Source organism: Meleagris gallopavo, chromosome Z, assembly GCF_000146605.3.
Source record: "Meleagris gallopavo isolate NT-WF06-2002-E0010 breed Aviagen turkey brand Nicholas breeding stock chromosome Z, Turkey_5.1, whole genome shotgun sequence".
Classification (NCBI taxonomy): Eukaryota; Metazoa; Chordata; class Aves; order Galliformes; family Phasianidae; genus Meleagris; species Meleagris gallopavo.
In genome coordinates this window covers 53,496,744-53,517,972 of record NC_015041.2, presented here as the reverse complement: position 1 = coordinate 53,517,972, position 21,229 = coordinate 53,496,744, and the positions used below count along the sequence as shown (strand labels likewise).

General features: G+C 38.0%; 1 protein-coding gene across 1 annotated transcript; it reads right to left on the bottom strand.

Annotated features, from left to right (window-relative positions):
- Positions 1 to 359: 359 nt before the first annotated feature.
- CETN3 (centrin 3) lies at positions 360 to 16,713 on the bottom strand. Its single transcript, XM_010726066.2, is given in 5 exon segments — positions 360 to 878; positions 8,132 to 8,323; positions 13,039 to 13,153; positions 14,461 to 14,596; positions 16,553 to 16,713. Coding segments are annotated over 5 exon segments (633 nt in total). The 5' UTR covers positions 16,699 to 16,713; the 3' UTR covers positions 360 to 834.
- Between the last annotated feature and the right edge of the window lie 4,516 nt (positions 16,714 to 21,229).

Genomic DNA, 21,229 nt, shown 5'->3' with positions numbered 1-21,229 from the left:
ATTTCAGATACTGAAAGGCTGCCCTCAGACTCCCTGGAGCCTTCTCAAGGTTGAACAGTCTCAGCTTTCTCTTCATTCCATATACACTTTTGTTCTGGCTAGATACTGCAGAAAAAAGCATCTACTTGTCACAAACACTTGCCATTATTGCCACAACTATCAGAGGTGTAGATACAGAAAAAAGACTGCTAGCTGACATTTGGACGACTAAAGCATATTTGTGATATAGTATCTACCCTAATACAGTTGCCTGCCCTCTACCATCATACAGAAGCAATAGCTAGTAAATTTTAACTTTGAGAATATAAATTCTTGTTTATTTAATGTTACTATTCAACTACAACAGAAGTAAAAGCTTATAAAAAGAACAAAACACACATTTATTTGACGGATTTTAAATCATAGCTCAAATTAAACAAAAAAAACCAAGAGTTTTCAGTAGCAATAGTAAAGAGCATTTTATTAAAATGGAAACCTGTCAAACTTCATGTATCAAAACTAAGGCCGCAGTTAGTGCTAACATAAAGCCAACTTCAAAAGGTTCTTATAATAGGATTTAATTTAGAAATATTATACAAAACTATTTTACACATGAGCACTAAAATACTCTGAAATGTAGTATTAGTTGTACTAACATGATCACTTATTCTAGTGATGAGATTTAATGACATAAAGTTCCAAAGCAGCAGTACTTAAGACTTGTGTTTATTTTGGACCTCTGAGGAAAATAATTTCTACTTGACTCCATCAATAGAAACGAATTACAAAATACTCTAATGGCAGATGCCAACGATGTTTCCCTTTTGTGATAAATTCATTTCTTCTCTTCCAATGTTAAATATCTCCAGTCATAATAGCAATGAACTCCTCTTGATTGACTGTAAAGGAAAAGACAATTATTAGACAAACAGCAAATACCCATAAACCATAAGAGAAAATAACATACATATGCATACTGCACTCTTAAATTGAAGGTTTCCAACTTTGTACTTATTGGGTGTGACAGACATGCAAATTTGGATTTTTTTTTTTGCTTCTAAAACAAAATTTTTATTTATTTTTTTTAATGTGAAATGAAGTCAGAATGCAATCTTAACTACATGTGATTCCTAAGACAGAACTTGGCTCAAAAATAAAAAACTATTACTTCTAATTCTGAAAGAAAAAATATTTTAGAAATTAAAAATAAAAATTAGGAAAGTATTTTAAAATACAACTAAGAAAAACTACACCACTTTATTTCCATTTTTAACATCTTTATATGTTAAAACCATAACAATATATAGAGTATATGCTTCTCAAACAACAAAGCTGCAGTTCCACTTATGATCAAATTCTTTTTTATTCTTAAAACAATAATTTAGACCTTTGTGTTCTGTGTTCCCATTTTCCCCCCAAAGAAGCAAAAATGATAAAATAACTCAAAAAAGCACACATTCACACCATGATTTTCTTCTCCCAAATCTGTAACAGTGAACAAATAAAAAATGAATTTCAGGATAATTTACTAATGATTCTACAAATTAGCTTGAATTAAGACGGGCTTTTGACAAGCTTTTCTCCCACCTGAACTTTCTTCATTCTACAGTTATAATTAACAGAAACTTAACACAAATGTACTTGAAGAAATTAAGTAATAATAATAAATTAATTAGCAGTCATTAATTATTTTACTGCACTTATACCTGAGCTATTGACCTTACTCATATGTTAAAAACAGAGATACTGTGAAAGAGTTAACCAATGAGGATGTTCACTCTGCAACTAATTACTGTAGTGCGGAATGAACAGATTAAGCCAGTGATATGCAAAAGAACAGACACATATGACAAACTGCCCTTGACAATTATCTGCCCCAGACAGTGTGCCCAAGTTAGTCCTGAACAAGTCATTGCAAAGCAGGAGTTACATCTACAGCCAGAGAAAAGCTAAACCAATTCATGTTAAAAGTATTTAAAAAAAATAAACTTAAATCTGCCATCTTGCAACACATTTTAAAACAACAGGAAACAATTTAATCTATTTTAGGACTATAAACTCTAAAATGTCAGTAAATCATATAGCTACACCATGTTGCATTACACAGAAGCACCATGTTCTCTGCATGACTTAAAAGGCATTATCATGGTTTTATTTCATTAGTATTATCAAGTAAATCCATGTATTTCTATACCTGTTGAATTTTTCATGTTATGATTTCAGATAATTACAACTTCCTGTAAGTTCTCCCTTATGTACTAACATGTTTTTTCCACTTTAATTATTCTTCAATGCATTACTGTTCATATAATGTAGTGGCTAGCAATAACTAGAAAAAAAAAAATTCAAAAGATCAGTAGTAAAAAGATAGATATTGAAAAGATGTGAAATTCCTGAGAAACAGTTCTAGCAAGTTAAAATGGAAACATGTTTGGAATACTGGCCAAAATAAATAAGAATAGGGATAAGAAAGAAGATAAGAAAGAAGAAAGATAAGAAAAAATGGATGATTACAAAAAATATACTGGAAACTTCTGTGCATTAATACTTATCTGTTTGATTCTGCAAAGTGAAGGTTGAAGGGTGCAATGGGGAAAAAAAACTTGACAGATTTCAGAAAGTAAAACAGATGGGTTTGGACCTATTTTGGCTCTATTTTAATGCTTTACTCTCAAGAGTTGTTCAATTAATGGTCAGTTACCATGAAAGTATGATGTTCATTCTCCAGAGTTAGGAATTATCAATTAAGGCTTTACTGCATATAAAATAATAGCTGTTTGATTTAGTTATATTGCTCAACAAACATAATGTAGCAACCTATTTTCACTCATTGAGGTTATAAGATTGTTTTAAGCTATACATAAAAGTGTAACTAGAAAGAGAATATATCTCAAAGTGTATGACTTGTTTTCAAAGATAGTTACGGATTATCTTACTTACAATAACTACTATTTTCACTGTTTACTTGAAGAAAAGAGCAATAGTCTCTGTGTATATGACCTTTGCCAATAGCAGTTATCTGCAGGATAAATTTGGAGTCAAAAGTAGCTTTTCAGTAAGCCACATTAAACACAAATTCAGAGATGAAACTTAATCAGTGCTCTTGTATGAAGAGAAGTTAGACGGAGCCACGTACATATCCAGCAAGACAAGTGACCATTTGAGCTTTGTCCTAAAACATCACAATTAAGGTATGATTCAAGTTGTCTGCTGAAGGTACAAGGATTTTAAAGATGAAAGCAACACTTTCCTTAGATAGTAATACTACTTATTCATTATATGACGCACAACTAAAATTAAAACCAGACTTGAGGTTTCACGTGGTTGATTCATGAACCACGTGAAACAGAAGTATCTAAAAGGACACTGGGATTGCTTCTTTCCCTCCCATTAATAGTGCATGTAATTAGTGTTTAAAAATAAGCTGGCACAGAAAAATACTGTTAACTCTTTTTGCATGTACATGATGTAAAAACACTATAGTAGGAAAAGATATTTCAGCTTTATGCCATCATGTATGGACACAACTTAATATATGATATGGTCTGACTTAGTAAATTCAATAAATTAGTGATATAAAGCTGCTGATAATGTGAAGCCACTGCCTACTTTCAAAGCAGTAAAACATTGGTGAAGAGGGACAATTTGTTAGCTTGGACTACCTTCCTTTATTTTACACCTGTTCTCTTCTACTGTTGTTTTTGAAAACTATTCTCTAGTCTTAAGTGAATCTTACTCAAGACTGAATTAAATGGTTTGAGCATACCTAGAGGAAATGCAAAGTAAATAAATATGTATCTTTGTTGGCATTCAAAGAAGAATAAGTTCAGAATTTCTTCTAAGTAATTTCAGTAAATGTATCAAAACTATTAAAAGATGACTAATGCATTAATCCATGTTGATAAATTAATTACACTTACAAACTTTAACCGTTAGAGTTACTGAACAGTAATCCAAAACTCATGTCCCAACCCTTTACCCACAGCAGGGTAGCTAAATCACATTGTTCAGGCCTTTACCTCATTAAGCTGTAGAACGTCTCCAAGGTTGCTATGCTTACCCACCCTCATGGTATGAAAAAAAAATCACAGCTTCCTTTCACCTTTGCAGAAACCAGAGAACCCTTAAGTGGTTTACTTTTTTTAAAAAACAAACAAACAACTTTTTCCCCTAAACAATGAAGTTGAGACCACTGCCCAGGACATTTAGTATCCCCATCAGCCAAGTGATTACTGAGCATGATACAAATGTTCTATTTTGAAGGTAAGTTTGCAGGCACATCAGCAGCTCAGCCTGACAGTCCAATATGAAGAAACAAATGAATTTCAAAGTAATTTATTTCTGTGTTACTGCTTCAGGACATTACCAACCAGAGGGCAAGTTTCAGACACAGAATGGGAGATGAGGCAAAAGTAGGAACTATATATTACGTTGTTTTCACCCTTTCAGCAAGAAGTCTGGAAGAAGGACATTAGGTATTAAAGTCAAAAAAAAAAATTACCAAAATAGACCCATGTATTTTCTTGTATATACAAATGGAAGTAGCGGATTATAATTTTAACTGTAACATGGATTTGAAAATATTTTTCCATAGTTATTAAACAGGGCTGCTATTCAGATTACATACTTGTCTCCTCGTGTGGACGATCAGCTTGATTTACTGTAACTGAGGATATTTCATCAAGAGCTGCAATGGTCCAGACCCAAGCTATTATCAAGTAGAATGACCGATATTTACAATCTTTACCTCTTCGTTTTATTTTCACCTCACAAGGGCAAAAATCTGCTGTGATTTTTGGAATTGATTGTTTCTGCCACGAGTTTAGGGGAAGACTGTTAGGAGAGTGGTTAAACAGCTAAAATAGAAATAGGAAACATTTCCACAATGTACTGAGGGTGCTAGTTTTTTCCCCACTACATTTACAAAATGTTGGATAAGTAAGTTGGAGTTTAATGTGCTGCCCAGTTACATGTGGACTACTGAAAAATACAGAAAGAAAAACAAAAACAAAAACATCAAAAAGAAGTAATGTTTTCTCTGCTAAAGAACAGTACTGAGACTAGTTGTGCTACCTGCGTAACAAGAAACAAAGTAAATAAATGAAGGCAAAAAACTAGGTATGCTTATAGTACTCATACTAATCCACCTTCTTCTGACAAAATTTCTACCCAGCTCTTTCTCATATAATTTCTAAAGACTATTCCAGAAGTATTACATAGCCAGTTTCAATACTACATGCACATTAAATCTAGAAGATAAAGAAATTTTCGGAGAACTACAAATGCAAACATCCTCAGCAAAACATTTCCTGATCCAAAAACCTTTTCCATAATGCTGCAAAGTGGAAATACAATATTACAGTGGTAAACAAATATTGCAACATTCAAACAAAGTGAGATGTGGCAACAATTCCCAGCAACCCAAGTAATCCTTCTCAGACTTCAGATCTCTCACAAGTTACCTAATGAGCAGATGGTAGGGTAGCAACCACTGCCCTCCCTAGTGTCAGACATCCATTATTTTCGTGACATACACCATCATAAAGTAAGTATTCTTGCAGCTAAAATGAATAAAACATTGATTTGGAGAGTTAAGAAACAGGAGTTAACAAGAGAGTAAAGTTAATTTAGTGGAGCTTTCCCTCCAACCCTAATTCTTTGCAAGAACCTAAAACTGAAACTGGATTATGTTTACTGTAGATGCATCCACACAAGACAAAAAAGTGAATGAATTGACAGCATGGAATTTTAAAAATAGTCATACACCAAAAGATATGTTACTCAGAAGATAAGCAGTATGAAAATATGATCATTTACCTTCGTAAGGCAGATGCTAATGCCAAAAATACTTTTACAGAAAGTTCAGAAAAGTGTACCAGTACAGACAGTAGTTCCACTAATAAGACAAGGGTTCAACTAGTCTGAAGTACTGTGTTACAGCCTTTATTTCACTAGGAAAAAAAAATAAATATATTTCAAATATAGTAAGAATTTTAAGTGGTATTAATTCCTATATTTAAATTATCAATTAAAAATACTACCAATTAATACTTATAGATTTTTTCCCCTAGGCAGGAAATAAAGGAGAATTAGATGAGAACAAGCCTTTGTTACATGACCCAGATGTTTGAAACTAGATGGAACACTGACTCAGAAGATCATTTACTTTTTGAGACTAATCTTAAGAGCTAGAAACAGTATCACTTTTCTTTAACATACAGAAAACAGAACCATAAGGAACAACAGCACCACATATAAACACTATACTGCCAATCTTCCACATTCAATCTTGTTCCAGACTACTCTAAAAAACAAAATTAATGGATGAATAAGGAAAATGAACTAAGCTACCTCAGAAATTTAGTGCTGATCCCAAAGTAACTATAAACTTCCTGAAAGGAGCTAAAGGTTTACATTGATTTCTACTGGCCAAACAGCAATACGACCAAAACAGTCCCTGATTATCATTCTGACATTGAGTTGGCAGCTCTAGAAGAACAAAGACAAAACACGCTTATGGCTGATGTATTCTACTTGCTTCACCTCTGTAGCTACACTTTCAAATAAAAGTAAAATGAGTCTTTAAAACAAATAAGTAATATAGGTAGTGCAATAACAACTACTCCTTTTAAAAGGCAAACAAGCTTAAAATAACGTATACTTAGACTCTGTAATACTCTTTGCTGTATAACTACTAAAGTGAATACCAATGCAATAAATGTATGGAAGGATGTGTTTGACAAATAGAGGAACACCAGAATTATGCAGGAAACATGACCTCAGGAAATAAAGTGAGATCAGGAGGTAGCATCTTCCAAACAAAAGAGTGTTCTCAACAGTGCACTGACTTTTGTAAAAACAGTATCAACATTAATAGTCTAGTAGCAATAAAAACACAGAGCTTTAACTATTTTTGCCTTTATGCTCCCTATTTATGTCACTAAAATTAAACAAAAAGTTTGCATTTTAACTGAACTGACTACATTCAGAAGTTCTTCTCTTCGTCTCAGGAGAAAAAAACAAAGAAGAAAAAAAAGGAGCTTTTTTTCTTTTTTTCCCCACTATTTGAGTAATTGCAAACAAGTACAGGCCAACAATTAACAAGCTTGCAGTTGTATGCCAAGTGTGAAATAACATCTATCACAGGCAGCACAGATAGAAGTATCTGTCACAAAGCTGACAAAAAGGCAGGTGTTGTGGGTTTTGTTTTTTTTCTCCAGCAGTAGATGTTGCTGACAAATAAAAATGTTTTGCTACTGAAAAAGTTGATAGTTCTGAAATCTCAGTTCTGAAACGTCAGATGAGAGTAACCATTCTGAAAGAAAAAAACTCGTATAGGTTTCTATGACTCAGAAATGTAGAGTATATGTAGATTGTCTTAAGTGAGTGGTGCCTGAAATCCAAGTATTTAGGCTTCCAGTTTAAATATATATTTAAATTAACGAGGGAAATAAAGAAGAGAGTTGAAAAACAAACAAACAAACAACAACTCTAAGTTGTAGTGCTTAATAAGCATAGTTTCAAACAGGCTGTGTTACTTAATTCTTTGTCTAGCTAATAAACCTCTTCTACAGCTTACACTATCTGGACCTTGTTTCTTCAGAGGCATTTTTCACATCATGTTTCTTCAGGTCACCTAAGTACAGATGCATAATACAGTCTTATTCCAGCGCAATTTAGTAGCATAACTCTTTGTATCTGACTAACAAGCTGAAATCACAACAGTGACACACTGCTGCTTAAGAAATATTGGACTAGGTGATCAAAAGAGCTTCTTCTGTTCTTTTAATCCTTTTACTGATACATACGCACATCAAAGTTTAATGTGTACACAGTACACAGACTCTTCCATGAACCACTTAATTATTTACACTTCCACCAGAACTTTAACCAAATCTTTAATAGGTATGGTTTTATTAAGCCTTAGTGAAGGTGAGAAATCAATCTGATTTTTAGACTCCACTATACAATTTTCAGGACTAATATCAAAAACTACTTTTGTTATACATAAGCTAAATTTGAGTTGAAAGATACTTAGAAAGAAAACAAAGAGAACATTTGTAAATTTTTGGCATTTTCAAAATAAAGCTACATTAAAATAAGGAGAAAATTAAGAGATTGAAATCCCATATAGTCCATTCTTAATACTTACTTTCTCCATCTCCGTCCTTATCAAATTCTTCAATCATAGCCCGCAGTTCTTCATCAGACATATTTTCACCCAGTTCTCTAGCAACCCGACGCAGGTTTCTCAGGCTTATTTTACCAGAGTCATCATCATCAAACAATTTGAACGCCTTGAGTATTTCTTCCTGTGGATCTCTGTCCAATATCCAGTCTGTCACTGTAAGGATTCTGAAGTTAGACTAAAAAATTCTGAAGGGTAAACTAAGAATGACAGACTGAAAGAATGTATATTCCAGATTTCATCTGTTCTTTCATTTTTAACCTATTTCAAGTCACAATAGCAGCCAAACAAGTATGCATGCATATCTGGTCTTTCTTTCTCTATTCCCTTTTCAAAGCTGAGTTATGCTTTGCCATATATCAGGTACAGTGGAAAAGCTACATGGCAATTTAGACTCAATCATGCTTTCAGTAGACTTTTCTATACAAATTGGAAGTATATACATGCCTTTTCTATTCGAAAAATGCATTTCACAAAAAAATACATCAGCTCTAACAGATCTAAGCTCTTGAATTTGTTGATTTTAATTGTTATGATTTGGATAGAATTTTGACTTGCTGAAAACACTGAAACAACATTAAGTAACTAAAAACATTCACATGGAACTTCTCTTTTAAATACGAAATCGCACTGACAAAAAAACAACAAAACTACAGCCTGAGGTTTATGAAAATGACTCTACACTGCAAAATGTTAATTCTGAAAGTATTTGTTACTCTCGGTCACTCCTTTTATTGCATCCATTTGTTAGTTGTTTAGTAGAAAAGACAGCCAAGCTACAAAAATATTTTTTCAGTAATTAATTCAGACACTTCTGGAATCAGACACAAATATCTTCATATCTATGTACCTGCTCATATTACAGGACATGGTATTTAAGACTTTTATCAAACCATTAAAAACACATCATACTTGTTTGTGCAAAGACAAACACTTTACATCTGCTACTGTCTGCAGATGGAATGATTCCTTCAGCTTAGCGAACTTGAAAGCAAAATACCAGATCCAAGCTCATGCAATTTCACTACAGCAATAAGGATTTTTTTTGTTTTGTTTTGTTTTCATATATATATATATTTATGTATTTTGTACATAATGTAGATTGAAATATATACAAAAAATCACTCAATTTAAATATTTTCATTGAAAACAACCATGATGTATTACGGTAGTAAATCACTTCAGAAACTCTATGTTATGGAAGAAAGGCCTTAAAAGGCAATAAAGGCAACATCAGCTAACAAAAAAACACTGCCTCTAAGCACCATAGTTAAAATGATTGTAGAAAACAAGAGGAGATACAACTATACACATTTTAGATGGTCAGTTCTGACATTTAAACCACAGATAATTACACAAAACTATTGGCTAAGCAATTGTTTAACTACTTTCAGCTTACTGATGATAACTGTTTCTATAACCTATTATCTCTAACTCCATAATCCTTCTGCTACAAGCTGTATACAGTTTTAATTCTGTAAGGACATATCTGTCACAGCCATGCTCAGACCTGATTCACAGTTTTTGGATTGATTCAATTGCCCTCTCACTATTAGTTGTGCTTTCTACATGAATCTTCCTGGCTCCTCACAGCACTTATTGACTGTCTATATTGATAACCAGAACAAAAAAAGCTGAGTCAGGACACTGAACATCACGAGGGTGAAACCTTGGGCTGTTTTAGGAATTACTGAATGAATCCCCTGGGAAACGTCCTTACGGACATCGGAACAGAGAGGAGATGGAAGATCTTCAGGGACACCTTTCTGAGAGAACACAGTGTCTCCATCCCCCAGCATAAGAAATCAAGCAGAGGAGGCAGGAAGTCAACATGACTGAGCAAGTACTTGCTGGTCAAACTCCGGGATAAGATGGAAATGTATAGGCAGTGGAAGTAGAGATGGATGGCCTGGGAAGAATGAAAGAATGCAGTTCAGACATGGGAAAATAAGATCAGGAAAGCCAAGGCACAGATGGAACTGAAATTGGAAAGGGATGCGCAAAGTAAAAAAAACAAAGAATCTTTAGATACATCAGTCAGAAGAGAAAGGCCAAGGAGAGCATACTCCCTCTGATAAGTGCAAAGGAAGAACTGGCTTTAACAGACAGGAAGAAGGCTGAAGTACTCAGTGAGCTCTTTTGCCTCAATTTTCATTGGCAGTCAGGTTTCCCACATCTCTCATGCTCCTGAATCTCTAAGCAGGTGTCAGAGGAACAAAATCTGTTCCTGCTGGCAGAGCAGAGCAAGTCTAAGACCACGTTGTGAGGAAGAATGAGTACATGTCTATGGGGCAGAACAAGCTTTATCCAAGGGCGCTGAAGAGACTGGCTGATGTAGTTGCTAAGCCACTCTTAATCAGATAAGAAAAGTCTTGCTGCCAGGCGAAGACCCTATTGACTGGAAAAAATGGAAACATCATTCTCATTTTTAAGAAAGGGAGAAAGGAAGACCCAAGGAACAACAGACTGGTGAGCCTCATCTCTGTGCTTAGAAAGATCATGGAAACTTCTGAAGAGATATTAGGGCACATGAGAGTCAAAGAGCCAGCACTGCTTAACCAAGGGCAGACTGTGCCTGACCAATCTGGCACCCTCCTGCGATGGAGTGACAGCATTGGTGAACAAAGGCAGAGGAAACTCATGTTGTCTGCTTAGACTTCTGTAAGGCCTTTGATAAGATTCCACATCATAGTCTTACCTCTAAACTGGAAAAATATGGATATGAAAGGTGGACTATTCAGTGCATACGGAATTGATTGGGTGGTTGGAGCCAGAGCTTTGTGGTCAGTATTTCTATGTCCCAGTGGAGACTAGTCAAAAGCAGTATTCCTCAGGGGTCTTCCATGGTACTAGATCTCTTAACATCTTTATCAATGATATAGATAGCAGGATTGAGTATATATTCAGCAATTCTGCAGATGACACCAAGCTGAGTGGTACAGTTGACACAAGGGAAGGAAGAGATGCCATCCAGAGGGACTTGTACACAATTGAAAAGCAGTACTACGTGAGCCTAATGAGACTCAATAAGATCAAGAGCAAGGTATACACCTGAGTCAGGGTATTCTCAGATACCTGCACAGACTCAGAGAAGAACTCATTAAGAGCAGTCCTCCCAAGAGGGGCTTCAAGATCCTGATGCACAAAATGCTGGATACAGGCCAACAGCATGTGTTTGCAGGCTGAAAAGCTGACTGCATCCTGGGCTCCAACAAAAGAGGAGCAGCCAGCAGGGAAAAGGAGGTCCTCCTCTACCCTGCTCTTCTAAGGTCCCATGCAGAGTAATGCATCCAGGTCTAGGGACCCCAGCAAAAGAAAGGTGCAGAGTGGTTTGAGCAGGCCTAGAAGAGGGCTACAAAGATGATCAAAGAGCTGGAATACCTCTCTTATGAAGGAAGCTTGAGGGAGCTGAGCTTGTTCAACTTGGAGAAGAAAAGACCTCGTTGCAGCCTTCCAGTACTTGAGGAGAGCTTATAAGCAGGAGGGGGACTTTTTATACAGTCTAATAGTAATAGGACAAATGGAAATGGTTTTAAACTAAGAGAGGGAAAATTGAGGTTAGACGTTAGGAAGAAATTCTTTACTGAGAGGGTGATGAGGCCTAGAGAAGCTGTGGATGCCCCATGCCTGGAGATGTTCAAGGTCAGTTTGGATGAGGACCTGGGCAGCCTGATCTTTTGGCAGGCACCCCCGCCCACAGCAGGGGATTGGAACTAGATGACCTTTAAGGTTCCTTCCAACCTAAGTCAAACATCAGGAATTTAAAAAGATCTGCACAATAATCATACTATATTTCATCATGTTATAGCATAATAATATGATACATTATATTAAATCAATAAATTTTTTTCTTTCGTTTTTTCTTCTTGAATAAGGATTGATCAATTTTATTCCCCCACAGACTTCTTCAATTCTCTCCTAACTCATATTTCTTCTAGCTTGAATAAGAATTAAGAAAAAAAAAAAATACCCATCATTAACAACACACTTTCTCCATTCCCAACCTGTTAAATTTCTACAGTTTGCCAAAATTTAAACCAATAATGTATTCACCGTTACTAAGCAGATTGTTATGTATAGGTAGAAGCAAATACATACATATTACATTGCTTTTTTCAGAAATATTAGACAACTTAATACTTTGAACACACGGACTGGAATTGTGTAATAGAGATATAAAATCGTAACATACATGGAGGTATCTCTGTTTATATTTTTGGCAAATACTAATTGTATGCAAAAGTAAAAATAATGCGTAACAGTCAAAAAAATCCTCAAAGACTCTAAATTCCTGGTTTTTAAAATTGTATAGATCGCTCCACATTTAGAGAATGTAGAAGTCTGTGAGATACAAAATATTTAGATAAAAGAAATAGTTAATGAAATTCACTGTTTTTATCAGCAGTTGAAAATCCTTGATGTACAATATTTAACATCTGCTTCAGTTTCTCTCATCTTTGTTAGTTTACAGAAAAATCTGTATTCAGTTTACAGTTTGTCAGTCTACACACTCCTTCCTATGAAATTCAGTGCCGACTACTTTTACCACAGCAGGAAGGAGAATACTAAAAAAAAAAAGAAATATAAACACATGATTATCAATATTTCAAATTAGTGCTTATTGCTTTGTAGAAATTTGTTTCCTTTTATATTGCTGTGATCCTTCATCTCTATGTATATTCAAAGAATTATTTTCTTCCACTATGCAAGTTTATAAAGAAAAATATAACGCTGAATCTCCCATCTCTCCTTTGTAATAGTACTAGGTAACTACAAAAACACACAAAGCACTCCTGGTCAAACTGCAGTCACTACTGTAAGCTAAGTTTCTCTGAAAGTAGATTTCTAAAGGTATAAAATCAAATACATACCAACTTCATTAAAATCTTCGAAAGTGATCTTGCCTGTTGCTTCTCGATCATAATCTTTAAGTATTTTCAGTACATCAGCTTTTTTCACATCAAAACCCAAGGCTCTCATTGCCACCTTTTGGAATAAAAAGAAAGTGCAATCAAATACTATCATTAAAATAGAGATTTAAGAGAGATTTTTTCTTATTTTTAATAAGAACATTAGTGCCTAAAACAGAGTTGCACACCAGTGGGACAGCAACAACAATAAATAAAATTAAAATTCCAAAAGTGCTTTCTATAAAAAAAATGAAATCACCCAAAACAGGCACTAATAAATAGAATATCAAATTACAGTGAAAAAATAGCCCTCAGGTTTCCAATAATTTTAAAGAGTGCATCATATGCTTTTTAGAAGTAGATTTTTTTCTAACTTTTAAAGACATTCTGAGTACTGTCTCTTTTTCAAATATCAAATTGAAAATCATTCTTTAAATTACTCACAGTAAACATTTGACAAGTTATCTTTCAAGTGATTTAATTTATCACTTTTCCACTTGAAACTATATACCTACGTAAATGTGTAAGTTATTCCATTTTTTCATTAGATTAGGAATTGATGCTTAGTTTCCACATTTCAACAGAGATGGCAGTTTCTCAGCACTTTGACTGCATTCAAATATATGAGCTTACATTAAACGACAAATAAAAAGCCCCAATCCTATTCAACATAGCCATTTCATATCTACCCTACAGGCTGATGTTGCAAAAGGAGATATTTCTTTACTCTATACATTTCAGTTCTTTCACTGTGTTATCTTCAGAGCCATATTTAACTAAACTGATAATAAACAACTTTGCCATCATGACAGCTGAAAATACGAAGCACACCCTAACTGGAAAAGCTGTATGAATAGTCCCCAGTAGTTCCCCTCTCATTACAGCTTCCAGGAGAGGCAAAATACCCAAAATCTGAAAAAAGAAGAGGGAATCACTATACTCACAACATTCCTCTACAGATTATTAAAGTACAACAAGAGCCATTTTTCTTCTTATTCTTACAGGATAGAATAAGATTGTGGAACAAATAAGTTGGATTACATATTCCTTTCCAATACATTAAAGGAATGCTGACCTCTCTACAAGACAGTATTTGCCCTGGATGAAGCTTACTCATCTACCCAAGTCAAACTCTAGGGAGCGGTAAGACCTCTTACACAACATGCTACAGCAACTCTGTTACTGTGGCAAGTATAGGATGTAGGGGCAAAAGCTGAGTCTTACTTCAAGGCATATCAGCAATTTTTCAATTATCCCCACTTCAGCCTTCCAGGACATCTTGACTATGAAGCATTTTTAAAGATAGAGTTGATGACTTAAAAAATCATTTAGATGTATATTACCTGCCCTAAAGAAATTTAAATGACGAATAAATAAAAATACCTTCAACTCATGGTAATTTATTGCTCTATCTTTGTCTGTATCAAACAATTCAAAGGCATCTTTAATTTCTTGTTTCTGTTCCTCAGTCAGCTCTCTTCTCTTCTTCTTTTTAGTTTTGTCTACTGAAAGCTCATTCCTACATGACAAGAGGGAAATTCAATACAACTGATTAATACTGGAAAGATACCAACTGTAGATTACATTTTCCCACCAATAAGAAACTCATTATAATTGCACAGTTTATTGCCATCCCCATTCAGCTTCTTCCCAACTTGATCTCCCAGTTTGAAGTAATACGTGAAGCAGACAATTCCTTTGCACAGGTTGAATGGCTCCTCTACTTCTCTGCCCAGCAGAGGTGATCTGGTTAATAAACAACCAAACAAAATTAGAAAAAGCTATCAGTTAAAAAGAATGCTTGAGGTTGCAGTTGCAAGATGAATTAGCAGTTGACATAATGCAACTCCTAAAAACACCGTATTTCTAAACTGTAGCAAAACAAGAAAGTTTTAGGGGACAGAGCTTTAATTAGGCATATAGCTTGGTTGTCCAGCTGCTGAAGTGAGTGTCAAGTGACATAAATCTGTGGATTTTTTGCCAGAAGCAGTTCATAGATGCCAACTATCTATGGATTTTTAAAAATATTACAAGATACATCATGAACCAGAGACTTTTTTTGCTGTTTCTCATGCATACAAAAGAGTCAAGTCCCTTAAAACAGCAAACACTACTCAAAGACAACCTTCTTCTCCTTACTGGTTTAGTAGTAACAGAAACAAAAAATTCTCAGGAATTGGGAACAATCAGAAAAAAAAATGAAGATGGCAAAGATAAAGGAAACTTAGACCAAGCTAGTAAAACATGCTTTAATTGTATTATTTGCAGAGCAACTGCTCTTTATTCAGTGTAATTGCATGAAAAGATGTCTATTTCAGCTCAAGCTTTTAAAAAAGTAGTACATTCAAAGCAATAAGTGATACTAACTATGACTTTTAAGAAGGCTAAAAGTGCACCCTTGGAACGTGCAGACATAGAGATCTGCCATCAGCAGCACAGCAAACTGTTGCAGCAATGAGCACAGCTACCTGCAGTGCTAATTCCTTCCATTCTGCAGTCGTGTAGCTGCATCCAAAGTACTGCATTGAGTTGGGGTGCCTGAGAAGATGGCTAAAGTAAGGCATACAGCAATCAATACCGAGGTGGCTGCAGCTTTTGGTTCAGGAGGAGCTGAAGGAGCTGGGTTTGTTTCAATCAGAGTGTGTTGGCAGAAGGACCCAGTGGGGGAGGGTAAGGCACTGTCTAGAGAATTAGACAAAGCAGACAGGCAGGTTCCCATCAGTGGTGCACAGCAACAAGGGTCAACTACAAGGAGTAAGAGAAGGTGGAAGCAGACCTAGAAGAAAGCACTGTCACAGTGCAAGTGATTATGCAGCAGAATAGCTGCACTGGGAGACCACAGGATCTCTGCTGTTAACAGTGTTGGAAAAGACCCTCAACTTCGTACTGCTGGGAGCCTGAGCTGCTCTGAGCCGAGCTAGACGAAATGACTCCCAGAGATCTTCCAATCCCAGATTGCTGTGCAATTCATCATGCTCTCAGGAATCCCTCTATATTCATTTGTTTGCCTGCAGCAGTGGATAAACGCATGCAGTACCACTTACTGTGGTGCGAATATAGATCTGCTTTCCAAAGGTGCTTATTTCCCACAGCCCGTAACTAGCTGTTTTTTCTTCCCTCTCACTGAAGATTACCTAATTCTACTTGACACCAGAGATTAACCACGCAGCTGAGATTTAGCTGTCACCAACCAATGAACGGCACCGGGCAAGCTCCAAAAATGGACACGAGAAGCACAGGCTGGCTCTGCCTGACACGCAAGGCCGAGCGGTGCCGGCTTGCCTCACCGCGCCGGGACGGCCGCCGCTCCGCGACGAGCAGCCGGGAGGAACCCATTTACAGCTCCGAATGCAGATTAACGTGACACAAGCACGGCGTTGGCGAGGCCCGGCCGCCTCACAGGAGCGCCACCTCCCCACCACTGCAGCCCCGCAGCCCGACCCCAGCCGCTCATGCCCGCCGGTCCCACACGTACCTCACGGACAGGCTCATACTACCACCACGGCCGGACCGCGCCGCGCTGCCTTCCCCGTGGAAACACCAACCCGCGCCCTCCTCGCCTCATCGCAGCGTCTGATTGGCTAGCAGCCGGACCTGCTCCCGCCCCCTTGACATGCTCATAGGCTACTTCTGTGCCACTCAAGCAGAAGGGTGCGTTCCGTGAGAGGCAGCAGAAGGGGCGGGGCTTGCTGAGGAGGCTGTTAGTCAGGTGCCGACGGCGCCATTTTGGGAGTGTGAGTAGGCGTGCTTTTTTCCTGCCTGCGCAGGGCAGCTCAGAAGGTGCCGCCCTCTGCAGTGAGTGGGTTGGCTCTGGTAGGATGTGGTCTGTGTGTCCTGTGTGACCCTTGAGAAACGTCAGCAGCGACGTGGTTGTGTGCACTCAGTGTATGGGAACGATTTTATCCAGCTTTTCCAGCTTCTGAAAGTCAGCATTGTGTGGATCTTCTTAAAAAACACATCAAAGCCTGTGTATTAAGTATTTTGATACTTATTCTAAGAACTGAATCGTGATCTGATAGCAGCATGATAAATTTGCAGGGGAAGCAATCTATTTTAAAATGCTCATTGCCACTGGTATTTTCATGCTTTGGAAACCATTGGCATGAGCCAATGTTACACATTGCGCAAGTGGAGGAAACAACTCATTTCACTGATAAGAAAACCTTGACTGAAAAAATATCACCTCACTGTGCCATTGGTTTGTGACAATGGGCAACAGTGCCCAACGCAGGGAGGTTGGTTGGGAATGGATGATCCTTGATGTCCCTTCCAACCCAAGCCATTCTATGATTCCATGACACTTTGTGTACCCGCTGCTGTGTCACTTGTAGAGCCTATGGTAGACAGGGGCAGACAGAGTTGTTTCACAACTACTGCCTAAGTGGACCTGTCCCATGCTAATAGCTCGGCCATGTAGATGTTGTTCCCGTGTGCCGTATGATGAATTGGTGGGAAAGACCAGCCTGGTTGAATGGGGAACTCCAGCTGAGACTCAGGGAATAAAAAAGAGTTTAGGACATATGAATGAAGGGGCAAGCCACTCAGGAAGAGTATAAGGATGTTGGTAGGATATGCAGAGAGAAAATTATAAGAGCAGAAGCCCAACCAAGTGCCAGGTCCTGCACTTTGGTCACAATAACCACAGACAACACTACGGGCTTGGGGCAAAGTGGCTGGAAGACTGTGTGGAAGAAAAGGATCTCAGGGTATTGGTCATTGTTCAGCTGAAGAGTCTGGAGTACAAGCCTTATGAGGAGCAACTGCGGGAACTTTGATTGTTGGACTGCAGGAGACTCACGGGAGACCTTATCGCTCTCTACAACTCCATGAAAGGAGGTCATGGTGAGGTGGGGTTTGGCCTCTTCTCCCACCTAACTAGTGGTAGGACTAGAGGGAATGGCCCCAATTTGTGCCAGGGGAAACTCAGGTTGGACATTAGGAAAAATCTCTTTTCTGACAGAGTGGTCAGGTGCAGGAACAGGTCCAGGGAGGTGGAGGCATCATTGTCTCTGGAGGCGTTCAAGAACCATTTAGATGTTTTACTAAGGGACATGGTGTAGTGGAGAAATATTGATGGTAGGTGGATGGTTGGGAATCTTTGAGGTCTTTTCCAACCTTGGTGATTCTTCTAAAAGCAGATCATCTGGCAGTGTTTTCAGATGGTGCCAATAGGACTTTTTGATCTTCTGCTGGAAGTTCCTGCTCCACCATAATGTATCCAGAAGGGAGCACACAGGTCTCTTTCTGCTCTTTCCTATGAGAAAACCTCTGTGTGCTCTGCTTCTAAATTTGATTATACTAAGCTGATCAGTGTACACAGCTTTGCAAGTGTAAGAAGCCAGTGTCTTTACAACCCTGGATTTAAAACACACTGTTTATCACCTCAATAAAGGCAGTTGCTACGCTGAGGTTGCACATGAAATGGAGATATCAGGAATTAAAAACTGAAAAAGGAAAAAAAAAGTAAATATTTTATTTTAGTTATAGTAACTTTGACCTGTGAACCCTTAGATTTTCAAAGCTGGCAATACCCCTTCTGAAATGACTACCTATGAATAGATGAGATAAATTAAAGTAACGCTAGTGGGTGCCTCACAACTGTGTATTGCTTGCTTAGTAAGAAAAGTAATTGCTTTTTTTAGGGATAACCTTGAAAATTCTATAATTCATTCTATAATGCTTTCAATTAATTCACAAACTCATCTGCTGCTTACCGAAAGCTATTTGTAGATCTGTCTGCAGCCATACCTTCAATTTAAGCAAATGTTTATTTCTCTATTCCTATTTTTCTTAATATTTGAAATGCATCTGTTCCCTTCTCCCAAGCTGAATTTGAGGGTACAGGAGATTAGAAATCTCATGCCTCCTGTTCAAAATCAGAACAGGAATCAGCATCTTCTGATGTAAGCCATCTAGAACTGGTGTGGAATACACAATCGTTGCTAATGGCTTTAAGACAAGTAGTTATTACATTCACTCTGGATTCTGTTGAGCTTTAAGTAGTTTAACGAAACTCTCATTAGCCCAAGTCATTCCATTTGGAAGAAAGTTATTTCTATTTCCTATGATCCCATGAAGGGGCAAGATCTGCCAATGGTACCAAATGAACTCATTTGTAAATACAGGTTCCAAGCCATGTATATCTCTTAATTAAACACCAGCTGCAAATTTGCGTGTCACTGTGGTCAGCACTAACCAATCCTCCAGAGGCTGACTATGCAAAATTAATTAGAGCCTTACCCTTTATCAAGAAACCAAATGTGAAGCATGATAGGCATCATTTCAACTTCCAGTGGTGTGCTGAACACAAGCAATGTGAACATTTTTTTTTCAAGTGCAGTTAACAGCTGTCATTAGCTGCTGTCATGCGTGAAAATAAAAATCTGAGTTATCACAAACTCAAATTGATCCCCCAAATAAATGCTTTCATCGTATCCATATTTGGTATGCAAATTCCATGGAAAAGATTAATTGTGCTATGTGGTAAAGCCTTTTTTGTGAGTTTTTGTTCTGTTTTGTTTTTTTTTTTTTAATAAGCATCACTTGTGCTTTTATATAAGCTTTGCAGCATAACTCTATGACAAATGAGGATGGAGAAGTGGCTTCCTCAGACATGGAAAAAGCTGAGGAGCTCAGTAAGTGCTTTGCCTCGATTTTCACTGGTGGTCAGGCTCCTCCCCATGTCTGCCAGGACCCTGAACCTCTGGATGTGGGTGAAAAGAGTGGATTCCTTTCCACTGTAACAGTGGAACAAGTCCATGGCCTCCTCATGAAACTGAATGTATATAAGTCCATGGGGCCAGATGATATCCATCCTAGGGTTCTGAGAGATGATCCAGCCTAGAGATGGCTGATGTGGTTGCCGAGCTGCTCTCCATCATATCTGAAAAATCATGGCTGGCTGGTGCAGTCTCTGGCGATTGGGAAAAGGGAAACATTACTCCAATTTTTAAAAAAGGGAAAAAGAATGACCCAGGGAACTACAGGCCGGTGAGCCTCACCTCTTTGCCTGGGAAGATCATGGAGCAGGTCCTCCTGGAAACTATGTTAAGGCACATACAAGATAGAGGTTATTTGAGACAACCAGCATGGCTTCACCAAGGGCAGATCATGCCTGACCAATCTGGTGGCCTTCTGTGATGGAGTGATGGCTTCAGTGGGTGGAGAGGGGCAATGGATGTCATCTTTCTGGACTTCTGCAAAGTCCAGGAATCCTCACCGCATCCTTCTCTCTAAATTGGAGAGGCGTGGTTTTGAAAGATGGACTGTTCGGTGGATTAAGAACTGGTTGGCTGGATGCAAAGGAAAGGTTATGATCAATGGTTCCGTGTCAGGGTGGAGGCCGATCACAAGCAGTGTCCCCAAAAGGTCAGTCTTGGGACTGGTGCTCTTCCCCATCTTCATCAGTGACATAGATGATGGCATTGAGTGTACCCTCAGCAAGTTTGTGGATGACACCAAGCTGCGTGGTGCAGTTGATACACTGGAAGGAAGGGAAGACATCCAAAAGGACCTGACAGGCTGAAGAAGTGGGCCCCTATGAACCTAATGAGGTTCAATAAGGCCAAGTGCAAGCTGTAGCACTTGGGCTGGGGTAATCCCAGGTGTATATGCAGACTGGGTGAAGAAGCCCTTGAGTGCAGCCACACGAAGCTGGACATGAGCCAGCAGTGTACGCTTGCAGCCTGGAAGACCAACTACATCCTGGGCTGCGTTAAAAGGAGTGAAGGGAGAGGGAGGTGATTGTCCACCTCTACTCAGTTCTTGTGAAGCCCCATCTACACTACTGCGTCCAGGCCTGGGGTCCCGAGTACGTAGGAAGGACGTGGAGTGGGTCCAGAGGAGGGCCACTAAGATGATCAGAGGGCTGGAATACCTCTCCTATGAGGAAAGGTTGAAGGAACTGGGCTCGTTTAGCTTGGAGAAGGGGAAACCTCATTTTGGCCTTCCAGTATTTAAAGGGAGCATATAAACAAGAGGGGGAACGGCTGTTTATGAGAGTGGATAGTGATAGGACAAAGGAGAATGGTCCTAAACTGAGACAGGGGAGGTTTAGGTTAGATATTAGGAGAAAGTTTCACACAAAAAATGCTGACACACTGGAACAGGTTGCCCAAGGAGGTTGTGGATGCCGCATCCCTGGAGGCATTCA